Source organism: Sesamum indicum, linkage group LG3 (genome assembly GCF_026168435.1).
Source record: "Sesamum indicum cultivar Baizhima isolate 11 linkage group LG3, ASM2616843v1, whole genome shotgun sequence".
In the NCBI taxonomy this organism is placed as follows: Eukaryota; Viridiplantae; Streptophyta; class Magnoliopsida; order Lamiales; family Pedaliaceae; genus Sesamum; species Sesamum indicum.
Genome location: NC_142659.1, coordinates 16655265 through 16676198, shown reverse-complemented (window position 1 = coordinate 16676198; position 20934 = coordinate 16655265). Strand labels below are relative to the sequence as shown.

Genomic DNA, 20934 nt, shown 5'->3' with positions numbered 1-20934 from the left:
CTCATTTCATTCAACTCTTCAACGCTACTTTGATGGGGAGATACAAGACTTGACACCAAAAGGACCAAAACACCCCCTACATGAAAGGCAAAATGCCCACCTCAGCATGCTTCTCACTCGAGTCGTATTGCACCCAATCCAACCTGACCAGAGTACTCGGAATTGAGGCCATTCGGTGACTTTGTAGTTGGACGCTTGGGATAACAATAAGTGGCCCTATATAAGTACGAGCTTTTGAATTTATAAATATTCCACAGTTATTTTGGGTAGTTTACCAATTTTATTTTTTATTTATCGAACTGACTTAAATATCAAAGGATTTTTGTTGGAGATTGCCCAATAAATCTAACGATCTTCTTTCTTCTCAAATCTCGAAACACTCGATTCAAATTACTCTGGAAAATGATCTTAATATCCGATTTGAATCAATATTATATTGGAACAATCAATTTATTGTAAAAAAAGTGGCATTGCATGAATCTCGGGGATAAGGACTTGTGCCTAAATTTTAGTGTGTAAACACAAAAGAAACAAAATGTAAGCCATTGTCTACTTTTCCTTTTTCAGACATTTCATTTTCATGATAATTATGCACTTATGTTCATCATCTCTCATCTATTGTTTATATCCAAGAACTCCACTTCTATTGTCTTAATCATATAATTTGAAACAGATTTCGAGTTGAATTATAAATAGTTATGATAAAAGAGACTTCATAAAATCCAATCCCCCTCTCTCTAAATACATATGTTCATTTATTAAAAAATAAATAAAAATTTTCTCTTACATATGTATTAAATTACACAGCGGTAGCACATTTATTGGTAAGAGAAATATTCAATCAAATCGAAAATTTAAATAATCCAAAGTTTATAACAAAATGCAATTCCCACCAGCTAAGCATCTTACTTAAATATTATATAATGATATCACATGTACACGTGTATGATACTTTTAAATCACAATTTAATTTAATTATATATTCTAATTTTTAAATAAAATACATATCAATTATAAATCGATACAACCCCGATAAAAAAATCTCTGACATATTCCACCTCCCCCCAAACGGTGGCGGAAATCTTCATTGTTGGATTCAATCAAGAAAATTCAACCACCATATCCAAAATTCGGTGGATAATTAATATCACCAAACAAATGAAATTAACTAATTTATCAATAAACAGATATATGTCAACAGTGAAATTGGGTACGTACAAGGTTGCTTTTAAAGTTTGCCTTTGAAATCACAAGCAAAATTAGACCTACGTATCATCATTCATGGGATGTTAGCTCCAGAAAGCATGTGTCAGAAATTAAAACCTTCAAAGTCGTCGGCAGCTCAGAATTTTTTCTTCTTACATCTCCATCAACATCACCCAATTTAATTATTTAATTATGTTGGTACAAATTTTATGGTACGTCTAGGTAGGTGTATTGGGTCGTTATTACTGCAGTAAATATGACTATGTTGGAAAAATAATTTGATTTCAAGCAATCGAAACGATGTTTTGAAATGTTACAATCGGATTTAAGAAATCAAAAGCAATAAAACCACGTTGGAACAAATAACAAAACACAATTAGAAACGCTATTTACGACAAGAAATTTAAATAGAAAACTTACAACGAGAATTGTATCGTAACAATTCTCAGTCCAATTTGAAGTCGTTAATATTTATTTAACCGAATCGCAGAATAACTGCTTGCCTTGAAGAAAATATACGCCCCGTATCAGCAGTGCACCGGGTTCAACGTAATTTCTCCCAGGATAAGACGGTTACAGTTCTTCGGTTTTAGCACTATACCGAAGAACACCTCGATCAAACACTCAGAAGCTTATCGAAACAAGATATTCAAATACCAAAATTTGAAAGAAATTTGGATGCCAAATGAAAGAGGGCAATTGAGAGAGTGATAAGGGAGAATGAGAATTGTTGTGTGTGTTCTCAAATGAAAGAATGCAAGCCTTTATATAGGCTTCCAAAACAACCAGCAATTAAACATGGCAATGAAGACAAATTGATGGCCATGAATTCCCATTCAAAAACCGAAATCTGATTTTGAATAAAAATTGCTGTTTCATCTCAATCAAGTGCAATGGGAGGTTGATTTTGAACAAAACTGCAGCATTACATTCAAAATTGAAGTTAATGCATTTCAAGGCAATTGAAAAGGGTGTTGGCAATGATGAGGAGAAATAATAAGGCCATTCACTACCTCTTCAATCTGTGAGTTTCTGCATTTGAAAATCAAATTCAACAATCCCCCACAAACTCATAGATTTGAATCTCAGGTTTCCATGACTTGCTTTCAACAATGGTACCTTCCGGTTTGAACCACTGTCTAAGTTATCTGACGTCAGTTATCACCAGGTTAAATGGAACTATGCCTTGAATTTAAGCCTGTGAGTGTGACAACGTCTATCAGTAACAACAAGCCACTAGCTTTGTGTTGATCTTTAGGGTTGACACTTAGGCCATGTGTCCTGATCCTGTTCATGAATGCTTTCAGGAATAACCCAATTCCTTAGTTGCGGCCAAACAACGACATTCACTTAGTTGGGCGTCTCCAGGGATGCACTGCTAGCATCTCGTCTTATAAGACTTGACCCCACTCAGAGTTAGACTCTTACTATACTTGCAGTAGCAGCACCTTCCAGAATTTCAGGGGATAGACTCCAGATACAAAGTATCAGTCTATTTGGTGCTCTGACATACCCTTACGACTTGTTGATACCACATTGAACCTTCTTTGTGGGATCTCCACTCAAAAGGTTGGGTTGCCGTCGTAGATATATCACTGATGGGTTTTCAGTCCCATCCCCAATCTGGACTTATGAACTTGTGACAGATTCAATCCTTTCGTCAAAGGATCAGCCACATTGTCCTTTGTTCCCACAAAGTCAATGCCTATTACTCTGTCTGACACTAATGCCCTTATAGACTTCAGTCTAACTTGGATGTGTCGTTTAGTCTTTTGATTGTATTTACGACTCCTCACCTTTGCTATTGTGGTTTGGCTATCACAATGTACAACAATCGGTGAAAGAGGCTGACTTACAATGGGAAGTTGTGATAACAACCCAAATAGCCATTCTGCCTCGGTACCAGTCGTATCTAACGCACATAACTCGGCTTCAAACGTAGACCGGGTTATCAAAGTCTGTTTTGCAGACTTCTAGGAGACTGCTCCCCCACCTAAGGTAAAAACATATCCTGAGCACCCATTACTCCCGGAGTTTTTGGCTATCCAGCTAGCATCACTATATCCCTCAAGAACAGCGGGGAATCTGCCATAATGTATGGCCAGTGACACCGAGCCCTTTAAGTACCTTAGTACTCTATCCAAAGCACCCCAATGAGTTTTGTCAGGACAACTAGTGTATCTAGCCAGCTTAGAGACAGAAAATGATATATCTGGTCTCGTGCCATTTGCCAGATACTGTAAGCTCCCAATAATTTGGGAATACCTTAGCTGTGCAACCGGAACACCACTTTCATTTTTGAATAAAGCTACAGAAGGATCATATGGTGTTTTAGCAATTCTACTGTTTTGATAACCAAATTTCTCAATTATCTTCTCAACATAATGAGATTGAGAAATGGTTATCCCATCAGTTGACCGAGTCAACTTGATACCAAGAATCACATTTGCCTCACCCATATCCTTCATTTCAAACTTGTTTTTCAAAAATGACTTGGTTTCGGTAATAATATCTAGACATGATCCTATTAACAGAATATCATCCACATACAGGCATAGAATTATCATTTTATCTCCTTTAACCTTGCAGTATATACACTTATCATTCTCATTTACAGTGAAGCCAAATGCAAGAATAGTTTTATCAAACTTTTCATGCCACTGTTTGGGTGCTTGTTTAAGTCCATATAGAGACTTAACAAGTTTACAGACTTTATGCTCGTTACCATGAGCTACAAACCCCTCAGGCTGATCCATGTAAATTTCTTCCTCGAGTTCACCATACAAGAAGGCTGTTTTCACATCCATCTGGTGAATCGGGAGATTATACACCGAAGCAAGTGCTATAAGCACCCGGATTGTAGTCAATCGAGCTACCGGGGAATAGGTATCGAAATAGTCTATTCCCTCCTTTTGTTTAAACCCTTTAGCCACCAATCTGGCTTTAAACTTATCTATGGTCCCATCAGGTTTCAGTTTCCTTTTAAAAATCCACTTACATCCAATAGTAGTACACCCCGGAGGGAGATCGACTAGCACCCATGTTCCATTGGAAACAATGGAGTCCATCTCACTTTTGACAGCTTCTTTCCACTGCTTGGCTTCTGAAGAGGCCATAGCATCTTTGAAAGTTATCGGATCATCCTCGATGTTGTAAGTGACAAAGTCACTTCCAAAATCCTTGACGATCCTAGCTCTCTTACTCCGTCTAGGTTCATCTGACTCCTCATGAGTCTGATTAGAACTACTAGGACCAACCCCCACATTTGACATCTTTTCCACATGTTCAGGAATAGATGTGGAGGTAAGTGAATCATCAAGCGAAACATTAGAAGGTATTCCTGTTTTTAAAGGAAATACATCTTCTAGGAATACAGCATCACGAAATTCGACTATTGTGTTGACCTCAATGCCTGGAATTTCTGATTTAATAACCAGAAATCTTAAGGCATAACTTGTCTCCACATAGCCCAAGAACACAGCATCGACAGTCTTAGGACCCAATTTCTTTCGTTTGTGTTCTGGGACTAGCACTTTTGCTAGGCACCCCCACACTCGAAAGTATTTCAGGCTTGGTTTCCTACCTTTCCACAACTCGAAAGGAGTACTCGTATTGTGTTTCAGAGGGACTCTATTCAGAATATGGCAAGCCGTATTCAAAGCCTCTCCCCACAAATACTTTGGTAACCCAGAGGTTAGTAGGAGACTGTTAATCATGTCTTTGAATGTCCTATTCTTTCGTTCAGCCATTCCATTAGACGAAGGGGAATAAGGAGGAGTCTCTTCATGAATAATGCCAAATGTTTGACAATATTCATTGAACTTACTCGACTCATATTCTCCTCCTCTATCGGACCTTAGTCTTTTAAGTTTCTTACCAGTTTGGGTTTCTGCTTCATTTTTAAACAAAATAAATTTGTCTAAGGCTTCATCCTTATTTTTCATGAGAAACACATAACAGTATCTACTGCAATCATCTATAAAAGTGATAAAATATCGTTTGTGGTCCCTGGTCAAAACTCCATTGAACTCACAAATATCAGTGTGAACTAAATCAAGTATTTCCGAATCCCTTTCAATTGACTGATAGGGTTTCCTAACTTGTTTAGCTTCTACACAAACTTGGCATTTGTGATTTCGTTCAATATTTTGACTAGGAATTAAATTCAAATTCATCATTCGTTTGATCGAATTGAAATTTAAATGACCTAACCTACTATGCCACAGAGTAGAAGATTCAACATTCAATATAATAGAATCAGAAACATCAATTTTATTATTATCAACTCGAACTTTGAACAAGCCATCATCTAAGTAGCCTTTACCAACAAAAACACCAAATTGTTGAATAACAACTTTATTAAACTTGAAAACTAATTCATATCCTTCCCTAACTATTACAGAACCACTAATAATGTTTCTTCTGACAGTGGGTACATGATGAACTCGTTTCAGCGACAGAATGCGCCCTGAAGGAAACTTCAAGTCCACGCTTCCTATCCCAAGTACTTCAGCTGTACTGGAGTTCCCCATGCTTACTGTCCTTCCACTGATGGCCTGATAAGACACAAAGAGAGATTTATCAGCACAAACGTGCACATTCGCTCCAGTGTCAATCAACCAATCATATGGTTCGTAAATAGTCAAGAGTTCAGGTTGTATAGATACATACCCATCAGTTGCTCCTGAGGTGCTAGCTCCGCTAGGACCTCCCACAACCATGTTGACAACTGCCTGCCCAGTCTTGGCCTTTTTATTAGGACAAAGCTTAGCCCAGTGTCCAACCTGCCCACAGTTCCAGCATGGTTTGTTTGCTTTTGGTTTCTTATTTTTGGAGGCCTTGCTTTTAGTGATGGCTTTCGAGTTCGTGTTAATCTTATTCACTTTTGGTTTCCCCACTATGAAATTGGCCCTTGGTTGATGTTCAACAGGCATCTTGTGCGTTTGATTTCTATGTTCTTCCTCAATGCTGATAGCAATCATAAGATCATCCAGAGACAATCTCCCTTTTTGATGCTTGAGTGTCATGCCAAAATTTTCCCAAGATTTGGGAAATTTGTCCACTATAGACATGACCAGAAACTTCTCGGGAAGCTTCATCTCAGCATCAGCCAGAGCATGCTCAAGGTTGATAATCTCATGAGTCTGTTCAGCCACAGACCGGTCCTCAACCATTTGATACCTCATGAACTTAGAAACAGAATACTTTTCGAGCCCTTGCTCTTCAGTATTATATTTCTGGTCCAACTCATCCCATAGAGACTTAGCAGTGTAAGAATCAGAACAATAGACATCGAAGAGCGTATTTGACAGGGCTGACAAAATCGCTCCTCTGCCTATTTGATCCCTTTCTGTCCACTGCGCTATCTCAACAGTTTTGGGATCGGTATCAGTAGGTTCAGGTCTGATCACCTGAATCACTGACAAAAGTCCTTTCATCGTCAACCAAATTTTCATTCGCTGTTGCCAGCGTTTGAAAAATTGGCCCGAAAACTTGTCCGGTAAACCGGTCAAGTCGACCTTTTGTGTGATCGGAATTGCAACAGAAATCGGCTCGGCCATCTTTTAGTACTTTAGGAAACTAAAAGTAATATTTCAAAAATGCTTTTGGAAAAATAGCGTTTTCTACAACAGTTCCAACACAAAATCCGATTTTTTTTCAAAACCTGTATATTTTCTTCAAGATTGTTGGAAAAATAATTTGATTTCAAGCAATCGAAACGATGTTTTGAAATGTTACAATCGGATTTAAGAAATCAAAAGCAATAAAACCACGTTGGAACAAATAACAAAACACAATTAGAAACGCTATTTACGACAAGAAATTTAAATAGAAAACTTACAACGAGAATTGTATCGTAACAATTCTCAGTCCAATTTGAAGTCGTTAATATTTATTTAACCGAATCGCAGAATAACTGCTTGCCTTGAAGAAAATATACGCCCCGTATCAGCAGTGCACCGGGTTCAACGTAATTTCTCCCAGGATAAGACGGTTACAGTTCTTCGGTTTTAGCACTATACCGAAGAACACCTCGATCAAACACTCAGAAGCTTATCGAAACAAGATATTCAAATACCAAAATTTGAAAGAAATTTGGATGCCAAATGAAAGAGGGCAATTGAGAGAGTGATAAGGGAGAATGAGAATTGTTGTGTGTGTTCTCAAATGAAAGAATGCAAGCCTTTATATAGGCTTCCAAAACAACCAGCAATTAAACATGGCAATGAAGACAAATTGATGGCCATGAATTCCCATTCAAAAACCGAAATCTGATTTTGAATAAAAATTGCTGTTTCATCTCAATCAAGTGCAATGGGAGGTTGATTTTGAACAAAACTGCAGCATTACATTCAAAATTGAAGTTAATGCATTTCAAGGCAATTGAAAAGGGTGTTGGCAATGATGAGGAGAAATAATAAGGCCATTCACTACCTCTTCAATCTGTGAGTTTCTGCATTTGAAAATCAAATTCAACAGACTATGCCCGACTTATTTAGTATACTATGCTTGTTGTTGATGTAATATAAAAAGTTTAGATCAGTGAATTTGCCGTGAACCTAACTGTCATGAAATATTCTCATCGTCGAAATTGGTTGAAGTATTGTCAAACTTGGTTATTGTATCCGCCTCAATACGTTAGATATGATAAACTCAATTTCACTGGATTAAGTATTATGGGCTGCTAATGTGTCAGCCCATAATATATTCACATAAAATGTTAAACTTTACTTTTCATTAACGTTTGAACATGTGATATTCAAGTGAAGAATTATGAGTTTAATTAATTAAGCACTAGATATCCACGAGTAGTTAGTAGTATAAACGATATCTTTACAGGACCCAAGGGGAAATAAATAGAATATTCTCTCACTAAAATGACGTGCATTGTCTAGAATGGTTCGGAGTATTTGTAGCTAGGGCCAAAATTTTCATATTTCTGCCGGTTATGTATTGTGATCTTAACTGTTTAGGTGTTGGGTGATTTGAATCAAGTGCAATCCAAATTGAATGAAAATCCCACAAATCCTTGTCATGTCAAACCCTAATCAAGACTCGAATTCAAAAAGGGGTAAACCCATATTAACCACTTGTTGATCAATAACAATTAAGAAACAAAACGTGATTCACATCAATATTATATTATAAACCCCCAAAATTAGAAAGAAAAAAAGGTGGAAAAATTTCTATTCTGAATTGCACATAAACTCTCTTCTTTTCCCCAACAATTGCAAAAAGAAAAGGGTGTTATGTCGTGATTAACACAACGCAATCTTCTTGGGATCACCAAAAAAGAGGACAAATTCTCTTACCACACTTTATCTTTATTTCTTGCTTTGATATTACTTTTACTAAAGCTGCATTGTCCCTTCTTTCTCACCACCCCCTTTTCAAATTTGTACTTCATTAAGTAACCTCAACATGCTTCCACTTACATGTCCAATACTATTTTTCTCCAACTGTTACAGTTTTGATTTCTCCAATAATGATAATGTTTCAATAGTTCTGCTGTCTTATTTTAGTTCCAAGTTAGTTTTATCAGATTTTCAAAGATGCGGTTGTTAGGTTTGAACAATGTAGGACTATAACAATACATATAAATCAAAGAACGAAAAATCAGGTCAAATCAATCAGACTATTATTTTTTTTGGGACCGAGTTAGGTCCAACACAAATAATATTTTGATGAATGCAGATGGGTCTGAGTCTCAACACTATTTGCTCATGAACATAAGTACGTTCTATTCAAGAAAATGGTGAATAATCAAATAAATTAATATTCATATATATATATATATATATCGTATGATGATAGTATATTAAGATAATTACATTACACTTTTTTAAGATTTGATGTAATTATATATAAATATTATGTAGTTTAAATTTATATATATCTCTAATTTATTTATTATAAATTAAATAAATTAAAATATATATTTCACTATTGTAAAAGTAATTTGGTCTCGTACAAAATAAAGCATTAAATTCTGCTGCCCCTTAAATTGAGTTAGAGCCGTAGAGGGAATAACACAACTGACAACACACGTGTGAATGGCAGAGGTGTAATTTCCATAATGATTGGAGGAGGGGCAGACAATATGTGGGGTATGGTTACAGAGATTGGGCCCCACTGGCGCACGCACGTGTACACGCGGGCGCAGGACAGAATGGGCCAGCTCATCACGTGCGCCCAAAAGTTAAGCTGGGCTTTCAAATAGTGTTTCAGTTGAGACTGCCAGATCAGGTGTGGGCCCCTCTTCCCACCTATAAAATTTAATGTTTTCATTTTTTTTTTCTTTTTCTAATACAAATTGCTTTTTATAGTTTGGACTTTGGAACACTCCAAAGTTTCAAATTCTTAACAAAAGTGCATTTGAATTGATGAATTTTTAATTTTTAATAATAATTTCAGAATATTTTTAAATAAAAATTAAAAACCACAAAATAATGAAGTTGGATTGTTTTAAAAAAATAACTTAATATTTATGACTTTAACAGTAAACTGCCGAAATTGATAGAAAATTACTTATAATTTTTTATTTAAATCAACTTAATTTTTAAATAAATAAAAAATAAAAAGTGTAAATAGAAACATAATTTTAGTAATAACGCGATAAGCTCTTATTTTAAAATCTTGCAAACACCCCCTAAGTCTAAGCTAATTAAACACAAACACTCCATGAGAAAATAAAATGAACCTTTCATCAAGTTTCTATGCCTTTTTTGATATGTATCTAAAGATACATAAATAAAAAATATCTAAACAATTAACCTTAGCCCTGAAATTGTATGATATTCATATGTTGGATCACACTCATATAAAAAAATAGTTTGATATTAATTTTAATGTCATTGAATATTTATATATTTGGAAACAGTTACACGAGCTCGTTATATATAATCTATTCATATTTAGATAGAATAATTTATAATTAGGTCCAAAATGCAAAAATGACGAAATACATTTATGTATTAAATGTCATGTCGGATATTATAATATATTTATTGTGTGATTAATATGTCGTCGGAATGGCCTAGAAAAGAAGGCAAAGATAGGAACCAGAAATTGGGAAGTGCATTGTCCACCATCCCTTTTTTGTTTACCAACACTTAGGGACATATATAAATGCTTAGTAAGAGCTAAGGCTGAGTTCTGAAAGACAGAAAACTATGCATCAATGGATTATTGTCCACTTGCACCCTTTCCCAAAGACATTTTTAGTACAAATAATACAAATACATAATCAATTATTGAACCCAATATTCATGTACATATATATAATAGGAAAAATAATTATATTTTCTTAAAAAAATGAAAATTCAATAATTCAACTCAGATGTAGGAAACCAAAAAAATGGATTTAATTCGTTCCCACAATGTATATAAGAATTAATTATACTTAAACCCCCTCTGAGAATGGAGAATTACACTTTTCTTCAAATTATTTTTGAAACTACACTTACTTCGAGAATTGTCTGTTTAGACCTGATCTCATTTTCTTTAGGGTTTGGATGAAAAATGATGATGTTAGCAGCAAAGAAGAAAAATATAAATTTTTTATCTTACTGCTCATTTAACATTTTTATGTAATAATTTTGTACTTATAAGAGATGTAATGACACTCTATATATGCAAATTGAAGATTTATATATATATATTTTTTAACATCATCATTTTTCGTCCGAACCCTAACAAAAGGGATTTAAGGTGTAAACAATAAATTTTCGGATGGAAGTGCAAGTGTAATTTCAAAAGTTGTTTCGGAGAAACTATAACTTCATATTTTTAAAAAGGGGTCTAAATATATGAATATTGATGACAGTGAATTGTGCATGGTTGGTATGTAGCAATCCCAAGCAGGAAATTGAAAAACAGTGATTGTAACAACTCATTTTGGATTATGAACATATTAATAAATTAGTGAAAGTTGCAGATGAGAAATGGGTCATCCCCAGCCCACCACACCCATCTACATGTAGCCATAGCTGTGCTCTTGCTATTTTGAAAACCAATATAATATATATATATATATATATTATATTTTTTGTAATATTTTTAATATTATAATACCTTTTTTCTCTTATATATAATTCAATATAATTATTGTTCAAGAATTGCAAGTAATGACTTTAAATCTGTTTATGCACACATATTTGTGTTCGACTTCCTCTATCGATGTGGGAGCTCTATCAATATCGTCAGTTGTAAATTATCTTGTAAGTAATCTATTGTCGATCCAAACCATTCAAATATTGTATAATCATATTTATCTATAAATATTACAGGTAGTTTACAACCATCTCTATTGAGATTTGACATAATAATATATCATTTATATATTTTTTTAGAATTGTTTAAAAATATTTTATGAACTAATATGTCCTATGGAATATTTAAATTTTTTTAGAGAGGTAGCTGTAATTTATCCTATATTATATGAATTTATGTGAAAAGTTTTTTAATATTTTCTTTTCTTGTTTTGGTGTTATTTTAATTGATGAACCCTATTTTATTAAAAAAAGAAAAAAGAAAAAAGAAAAGAGGAATTGAGTTGCAGGGATGAAAATTTGTCAAAGTTTCCGGCCAGAATGATTTGTGTAGTACACATTTCCTTAACTGTACCTTTGATTTATGTAAGAGCTTCTTCACATGGGATACATTATTAGCCCAATAAATAATTTTTTATATTTAAAATAATTATAAATTTAAAGTACAGATCAACACATCATATTAAAAAAATAATTTATAAGTATTATCGATACAATAAAAAAAATTAATATTGAAGTGTCACAAAAATCGATAAATATGAGTGAAAATTGTTTATATATATATATTAGTATAAATAATAAAAAAAAAAGGATTAATGAAATCGAAATATTAGCCCATTCCCACTAAGTGGTAACTAATTTTAAAAATGATAGAGAAGATTTAGGTGATGATTATGTAATTAGTCAAACACTTAAAATGAGTTGGTGAGATCTCATCCGTTCATTTTCTGTACGTACTCCCCAACATTCTACAATTTATAAATTAATTGATCATAAAACCACACCTCCTATTCACTAATTATTTCATTTAAAAAGTTACTTTTCCATTAATAAATAATTGTGTTTGTTTTGGGTAATACAAGAAAAATCACATAGGTAGAATTTCTATTTTTTTTTTTTATCATTCTTAATTACATTTATAGTATAAGAATAATTATATCCCCTGATCTATGGTTTATTTACAAAATTATTCATATTTTTTGTATAATTTTAAAAACCATCCCTGAAAACCAAAATGCATGGATAGTTTGTGTAACGATGTTGACGTTTCTAATGGTTGTATATGGTAATTTTTCGAAAAATAAGGTGGTTTGTGCAAATTATATTGATATTTTTTCATGGATGTTTGCATAATTTCTAAAAGACATGAGTAGTTTGTATGAATAGATTATAGATCAGAAAGTGGGGATGCAATGATTCCTAATGTATATATTAATAAAAATGTTTATTGATAAAGCATCCAACGAACAATCATTAAGTGTTGATAATTAATTAATTTGGCAGTTTAATGACAGCTAATTGCTTTCCAAAACCTCGCAACTTTCTTGGAGATACAACGTAATTATAAACTACTATAACATGTCCATATATTAATTTAAAAGAAAGATTCATTTAAATCAAATTCGAAAAAATTCATGAAAATTGTATGCTAGCTGCATAACAATTATATATCATAATTTTTTATTAGATCTATTTTAAAAATACGAAATTATATATGTTTTTATAAGAAGTTTCGAAATTACAGTTACATTTCCGCTAAGAATTTTTTGATCTGCATGCATTAGTAGGTGCGATGTAATTTTTTGAAAAAAAATATAATTTTATATTTTTTAAAAAAACTTTAAATATAAATAACTCCGATAAATATAATAAAATGCGCATAATTTAAATATTGAAAATATATAAAATATCAAATGAAGAAGAGAAAAGAAAGGAAGTAGAGAGTAGAAAAAGTGAATGTGAACAGAAGAATGAGATTAGGATGCAATGGAGCTGCATTCAACTTTTAATGATTAAACACAATTAATAATATCCCAAATTATAGTTATTAACTTGGTGTATATATGTAATGTAATTAAAGGGACCTCATACATACATATATATATATATATAATTTCAAGGCATGCGTGAGGCTTATAACGAAGAAAAGCATAGTTAATTAACAAAGAAAACGTAGTTTGAGTTTTTAATAATGAGAAGATCGTACTTTAACACCTACATGGATCCACCCAACTTTTATTTATTGTGGTTATGAATGAAGCCTATAACACGCTTTCAGTACAACACACTTGATAGGATTGTCTTTTTAGCCTTTTTCTTTCTTCTTTTATATCACGACTTTAATTAGAGCAATCTATTGGTATTAGTATATGTTAGTGTGTGTGTGTGTGTGTGTATTATGAATGATAGGTTAATGAGGATTTGAGGCCTGTTATGATTCTGTGGTCCTCATATCATATCAACAACAACCTCCTCCTTTTTTTTTAAAAAAAAAAATTATAATCTTAATTAATTATTGTTAATCATTTTGTGAGTTTCTTAATTAAGGATCACTCAGAAACTGTGTATAGGAAGAAATATAGAGTAAAAAGTAAATTTAGATACTATCTAATGATTTTTTAAAGAATTAGTTTTTTTTTGGTGTATGATTTAATATATGGGACGTGAGATTCAACATGTTGGATGCGTATTATATCTTACACGATATAGTACAAAATACACAAGAAAATTATGAAAAGAAATGTAGTAATTAGAGATGAAGAGAAGAAATTGGTATTGAGAGAAAGATTGATTATTATTATTATAGAAGACAAGAATGAATGAGAGATGCATGAATAGGAATAGGAATAGGAATAGGAATAGGAAAACCAGAGCTCATCATTTCCACTGTTGTTTCCGTTTACTATCTCACTAATTTCCCCAACCAACACAAAACATCTAACCATAGATTTCATGTCACAAGCTTTTGGGGACAAACCCAAACCCATTCCACACCAATAAATTCTATTCAATTAATAACAAATCAAATCTAATTACAAACACATTATATTATAAATCTCTTGAAATAACAATTGTAATTAATGAATTAATTAATTGCCTCCATCTTCAACCCCATTAATTACAAATTCAACAAAAAGCCTAATCTTTCTCTCTTCTCTCACACACACGCAATCTATCGGAGAAGATTTTGGCTTTACTTTTCAGATAGTAATAATAGAATTGGGAAAAATAAAAAATAAAAAAATCATTAACAAATGCAGTGCAGTGCAGTGCAGGTGTTCTAAATCTTATTACTCAACACTCAAAATTTATGCATCTTTACTACAACAGATCAAATGTAATTAAGATGGAAGCAAAATTAGAATGAAAATATTATTAAGAGAGAAATTTCATTTCTCTTGATATGTAAATTAACCCCCACACCTGCGCACAGTTACTTGTAATGAAAATACAACAAAACTTACAAATTAATACTCTTAATATTATATATATATATTTGTTGGTCATATATAATTAATTAATTAATACAAAATCAAGCCATTTGCAATAGCTCGATTTGTGTGGAGATGAGTCGTCTCGTAAACTGGCAATTCTTCTCCGTACCGCTCCATTCCGATGGCTGAAAGATTATCCAACTCGAACAAATCTGAACTTGCGTAACTCGCCGTATCTTCTATTTCTTCCTTCTCCTCTTCTTCATCCATATCTAGGTTTTTCACATCGAATGCTGGTTCATGTTCGTACCCAACTTTATGATTTTTCCGCTGGTAATTCCTTAGTAAATCTCTCGCCACCTCCTCTACTCGCCGATTTTTCTCCATTACATGGACCATCAGCTCTTCCTTGATCACTGTTCGGATGCTGTTCATGTGCTTGTTCTTGGCCACCTCGTAATTTGAAGCTTGTTTTCTGTTGTTGTTTGACTCGTGTACTGATTTTTGGCCACATGGCTGGCAGTCCTCGTCCACGATCACGCTCACCGGGGAAAAGCGGACGGATCTCTTTGTCCCGGCGGAGGATTTTCCTCTCGAAGACGGCGTTTTGCTGAGACAGGATCTCGAGAATGAGGAAGCCGACGAACAGGTGGAAGCGTTGGTGGATTTTAATGACGGAGAATCAATATCTCCATTACCAGCGATTTTAGGTTTCTTCAGATTTCCTCCGGTGAAGAGAGAGTTCAAAAAGCCGGCGAGCTTGCTTCCGGGAGAAATTGGCTGCTTTACCTTCTTCAAATCGCCGTAGATTTTCAGTGCGCGCGATTTCGTCTTCGAAAATCCGCCTTCATTCTTCGGCTTCTGCTCCAATTCGTCCCCGAGACCACGTCTATCGCGTCTGTTGAACTCCAAATCGCGATGGTTTTTACCGAGTTTCTCCTTGTCAAACCCCAAACCTCCAGTCCGAACCGGCTTCGGCCTCTGCACCGGAAACGATTCCGCTTCCGAGGAGGAGAAAAAACCGCCGCCGCCGCCGCCACTGCTTGAATCGGAGGAACTCGAGCTGGAATGCTCTCGTTCCTTTCGCGGCTTCTTCGTCTGCAAATCAGATTTTCTCCGTACGACAACCTTCTCACTCACCTTCTTCTCCATCCACTTCTCGATCATGCAAGCCCGCTGGAAATTCGCCATTTCCTCCTCACTCTTAAACACCCCGCGCACGTTAGCACCACCACCACCAGCAGCCTCAGAACCAAAACTCTGCTTCTTCCTCATGGCTTCCCTGTAAATCACCACTTCCTCCTCTCCCTGATCAATGGAGCGATAAATAGCATCCAGCAGGGTGGAAGAGAAGGACGGATTGTTGGACGAACTCCGGTGAGAATAGTGCGAGATTTCAGTCTCCCGTTTATAACTATACCTCTCCACCATGATTCTTATAAATCAAGAAAAAGGGACGGAAGAAAACTTTACTGTCTGCTTAGAGAGAACCAAAAGCTGCAAGGGGAGAGAGAGTAACTAACAATGGCGGCAAACAGAATCATGTATCAGAAACAGAAACAGAAACAGAAACAGTAGGGCGGTGTTTTGTTGGCATGAGGTGGGGGAATATGGGAACAGTAGAGACAGGAGCACTCATTTGATGATAGCAGAAGGAGAGGACTGTAATCAAAACTTGGAAGCACGCCTGCCTCTGAGAGAGAGAGAGAGAGTGTGTGGGGGTGTGTGTGGTTCTCTCTCTATATACTGGAGGAGGAGTTGGGCGTGAGGTTGGAGGGAAAATAGTGTGGGACAACTTTTATATTTTTGTGTCTTTATCTCTTGCATTAAAAGGTTTTTAATTCAAATTAGGTCAATTTCAATTCAGAATTATTTACATAATAAATAATTTAAATTTCTTTTTTCTTTAGATTGAATTTAAATCATACTTAATAGATTATAGTACAAATAAATATTTGATTTAGTCGATTTTATCACACTAAACACCTATCATATCATATTTTTATGATAATTTTGTGTTTGTACGTTACAAATATCTCTATTGTATGTTAGATCCTTAATTATACACATCTATATATATAGAAAGGAGTGTGATCATCGAATTCATTCAGAGAGTTATCAAAAATTGTTCATATATAATTTAGATGATGGCTGTGTGTTGAAATAATAATGTACTTTTTAGCAAGATAAATATAAGTAATTTAAAAAATAATATTAAATTTCAACTAAGTATAATTAATATGCAAGAAATTCAATGGGTAGGCAACAATTTCAAAATTTTGAGTTGGGGGAGGCATGCACATGCAGGATGATATCATCAATTGGTTTGGGAATATATAGAAATGTTGCAGAGAGAAATACTTAATTTTTTGCTAAAAAAATACGACAAAATAATTATGTATTATATAAAATTTGAATTTTGATACTTTTGTCATTTCATTTTCAAAAAATTACTCTTGAAAAAGGGCCAAAAAAAAAAAATAGAAATCTTGGATCCCTTACTTTAATTAAAAGCAAGTATTAAAGTATATGAATTTTTATATATTTTGGAATATTAATTCCTTTCAAAAAGATGGAAAGAGCTGTGCAGAATTTGAAGCTCATGTAGGAAAAAATTAATGCAGGAAAAATTATTTTTTTCAAGTACGTGATGAGTTCATTTATCTACAATTTTGTAATGTTATATTAAGAAAATAAATTCAAATTCTATCAAACGTATAAATATTTAATCTATTACCATCATATCAATTTTACAAGTTGAGTAGTATTATATATTAAATTCCTAATAATTAATTATTTTATTCTTCATTTTAACAATAAAGATTATATATATATGGGGAGAGAGAAATATTACATTATAGTTAAGATTAACTCAAAGGAAATATTCCAAATTCTAAAGTGTGAACTAATTATGGGCATGCACGTGTACAAGAATATAAAAGAAAAATCGTTAAAAGCACTTTTAGATTATAATATTAAAATAGACTATAAGATGCAATATGAGTTATATTAGAAAACTCATTTTGAGTTTTTTCGTACCTAAATCCCCAAATAGTTGTTAATTAATAAATTAACTGGGTATGATCTAAGTTTTTTTGTAATGTAGCTTGCGACTCAATCGAGGCACAAGATATTATTCACTTTTCGATTTATATGAGCTTTACAATCTTATCCTAAAAATCCACCTACCAAAAAAGTGGATGTCTTGAGATTCTAAGATACTCAAGCTCTTCTTTTATAATTAATATGGTACGTTTCTCTATATTAATTTATAATTAAAACATTTGATTCTAATAAATAACATTTACAAATATAAATAAAAGGGTGATTATATTATTATATAGAAATGCATCTTAACTTTTTTTTTTTTTTCTAAAAAATATATTCGAAAATGTGCATGTGTGAAAGAAGTGGGGACATCACAATAGATTATAAGTATTAACTGTGATAATTATAGATAGTATGATTGCACTCGTGGGCTCTCAACTACCTTTTTCTCTTTGGATGTGATGCAAAGTTCACAAGAATCATCATATATTCTACCCAACCAAATTTTAATCAAGATTTGATTTTGATGGATGATATATATTCAATTAATTAAATAATAAATTCAAAAGTTGTGAGCATTTACAAAGTGAACAATTCCAAATTATAACAACCATATGGACCATATAACAAAAATAAAAATTATCGCAGTTGTAATTACATCTCTAAAGATAATTAATCAAAGAAAATTCGTTAGTCTTTTTTTGTATCTCATCTATTTTTCAATTTGAGAGTTATATATATATGCACATGAGAAAATGAATTTTGAGAAGACAAAATTTTAGATTCGTTTCATATCATATGATGGGGGAACAATGGGCACTAGCTAGAGATTCCACTCATCATCATACCAATACTATCAATTACTTGACATTATGAATCCACAGATGCATGCTACTATATATATACATGCGAGTGGCCATTATGAAATCATATTGAATACACACCATGTTGAGTGTATTGTTATATATATGAAAACAAGAAATTTAAATGATTTTCGTCTCTGAGATGGTGAAATGATAAGTATGCATGTAGCTGTTATTTCCAAACCCTCTTCTAATAGGAGTGTGAGGTGAAGTGTGTGTGGGTGGGTGAGTTGACAAGACAGAGGCATGAGAAAGAAGCAAAAGATGCTCTTCTCCATATCCCACTACCATTTTCCACTCCCACCAACTATGGTTGGTTTACTTATAGCCTATAGCCCTCCACCATAATCACTGTATGCTTCACATGTTCATCACAAATCCGGCTAAACCAACTATGTCAATTTCATGGTTTCCCAATATTCTATTTCATTATTGATGTGATGTCTCATTTTACGAAATATTATTCATTTTAATTTTGTATGATATTCTGAAACAATATTTTACTAACGACATGAGAATTTAGAACATATAAGTTGCTCAAATTCTTTATTTTATGTGATTTTTATTTGACTTAATTCCGTTTGACATGGAGAGTATGGAAAAAGGTGACGATAAAAAAATACTATAAGTTCATCGTAAGCTTATTTACTAACATTCCCGTGTAAGATATGTGTGTGCTGGATTTTGGTAAATTCCCAAGAGTGGTTGGTTATTTCCTTTTTGTTTTACATATTGATGATTTTAAATATATTATGCTTGTATTGTTAGTTAGTGTAAATTTCAATAAACTCTCTTAATGTTTGCATAATTATAAATATATTATTGTTTTAAAAATTACAAATACCTCTTGATATTAATAATTATCTAACAAAAACCCCCCTACAATGGGCCGTCACGAAAGAATATTTGTGAGACGAGTATTAATTTCAGGAGTATTTATAATTTTTCACACAATAAAAAAATATTTATGACCATGAAAAATGTCGTGGAGCTTGATGTAATTTATCCTATTAATTATTCTTAATTTGTACTTTTCCCATAATTATTACTCACCTAAAAGAGTTGCGCTACTGCAAGAAGCAATAAAACCCATTTTCAAGATGATTTAAACATGTCAGGGAAGAGTGCCCATACTACCTACTGAAAGTGGGCCGAAAGTTTTGCAAAGAGGACACTGCCGAATAGTTAATGGGTTAAACAGCGTCGTACATGCTAAATAAATTTTGGGTTGCTCATACACGTTTTCTCGTACGACCTATTTCCTAATCAACATTGGAAACAAATACCTGACATGGAGGAATAACTATTGATAAATCAAATGAAACCCTGAAAATGGTAGTAATTAAGTGTGATAAAGTGGAAACAGAGCTCAAGATTGTGTAACAAACACACATTCACAATCCCCATACAGCCACAGAAAGTGAAGGCTTTAGTAGGAGAAATGAGGGGGTGAATGCAAAGAAGATGGGTAATCAATCATGTACCATCACCCAAAAAAGAGATGTATTTTGGCAATCCCAAGAGCAAATTCAGAACCCCACCAACAACTGCATGCATCTTAAAGTGCACATATCAGAGAATAATGGAACCAAATTAATGCAGCAATCAAAAGATAGCTTCTTTAGCATTTCTTTCTCTGACAAAAGTGAGACCAAACAATATGACAAGTCCCTTGTTCACACACACACACACATACAAGAGGCTTTATAGAATAAGTAACAACATAAAGAGATGATCAATGAAAGTTACAATACAAGAGTCCAATTTTAAAACCAGGTGGGAGTGATCCGAGGCCCAACATTTGCAGGTTTTTCTTTTTCTAAAGCTGGAAAGAGATATGTCTACCTTTGCTATCCCCAACTTATTTAATCCCATCTGTCCTTTACCCTTTACCCTTTACTTTTTCTTTGCAATGTTCTTCTCTAATCTTGTGCTGTCAAGACCGAGACCTTTTAGATTTGCATAAGATTTGGCTTAGTCACATTGAAGATGAAGATAAGGCGCCTCAAATAGACTCTCATCTAGTTTACATAAGTATTTCGGAGTATTTTATAGTGTATTTTGGATTTATAAGTTGTTCTTGAAGCAAAGCAACAAGTGTGGTCATGAGAAGGGGCAGAAGAGAGCAAAGAAATGGGCTCTCAGAGAACAGAATCCGATACAAGGAACTCTAGGCCACTTGGACTAGGAGAGTTTCTAGTTATATGAATACACATGAAGAATTATCTTGAGTCCTTTCGATTATCGTCCCCCCCCCCCCCCCCCGACACCAAGAGGTCCCTAGTTCCTTGTCAACTAAACTGTCCTTGAGATCTATATGCTAGAGAATAA

General features: G+C 33.6%; 1 protein-coding gene across 1 annotated transcript; it reads right to left on the bottom strand.

Annotated features, from left to right (window-relative positions):
* Positions 1–14613: 14613 nt before the first annotated feature.
* LOC105157791 (protein BIG GRAIN 1-like B) lies at positions 14614–16450 on the bottom strand. Its single transcript, XM_011074269.3, has one exon. The coding sequence runs from the start codon at positions 16121–16123 to the stop codon at positions 14780–14782; it is 1344 nt and encodes a 447-aa protein (XP_011072571.1). The 5' UTR covers positions 16124–16450; the 3' UTR covers positions 14614–14779.
* Positions 16451–20934: the final 4484 nt, after the last annotated feature.

Excerpts from the sequence above, each read along its gene's own strand:
- LOC105157791 (XM_011074269.3), bottom strand. The coding sequence starts at position 16,123 with ATGGTGGAGAGGTATAGTTATAAACGGGAGACTGAAATCTCGCACTAT.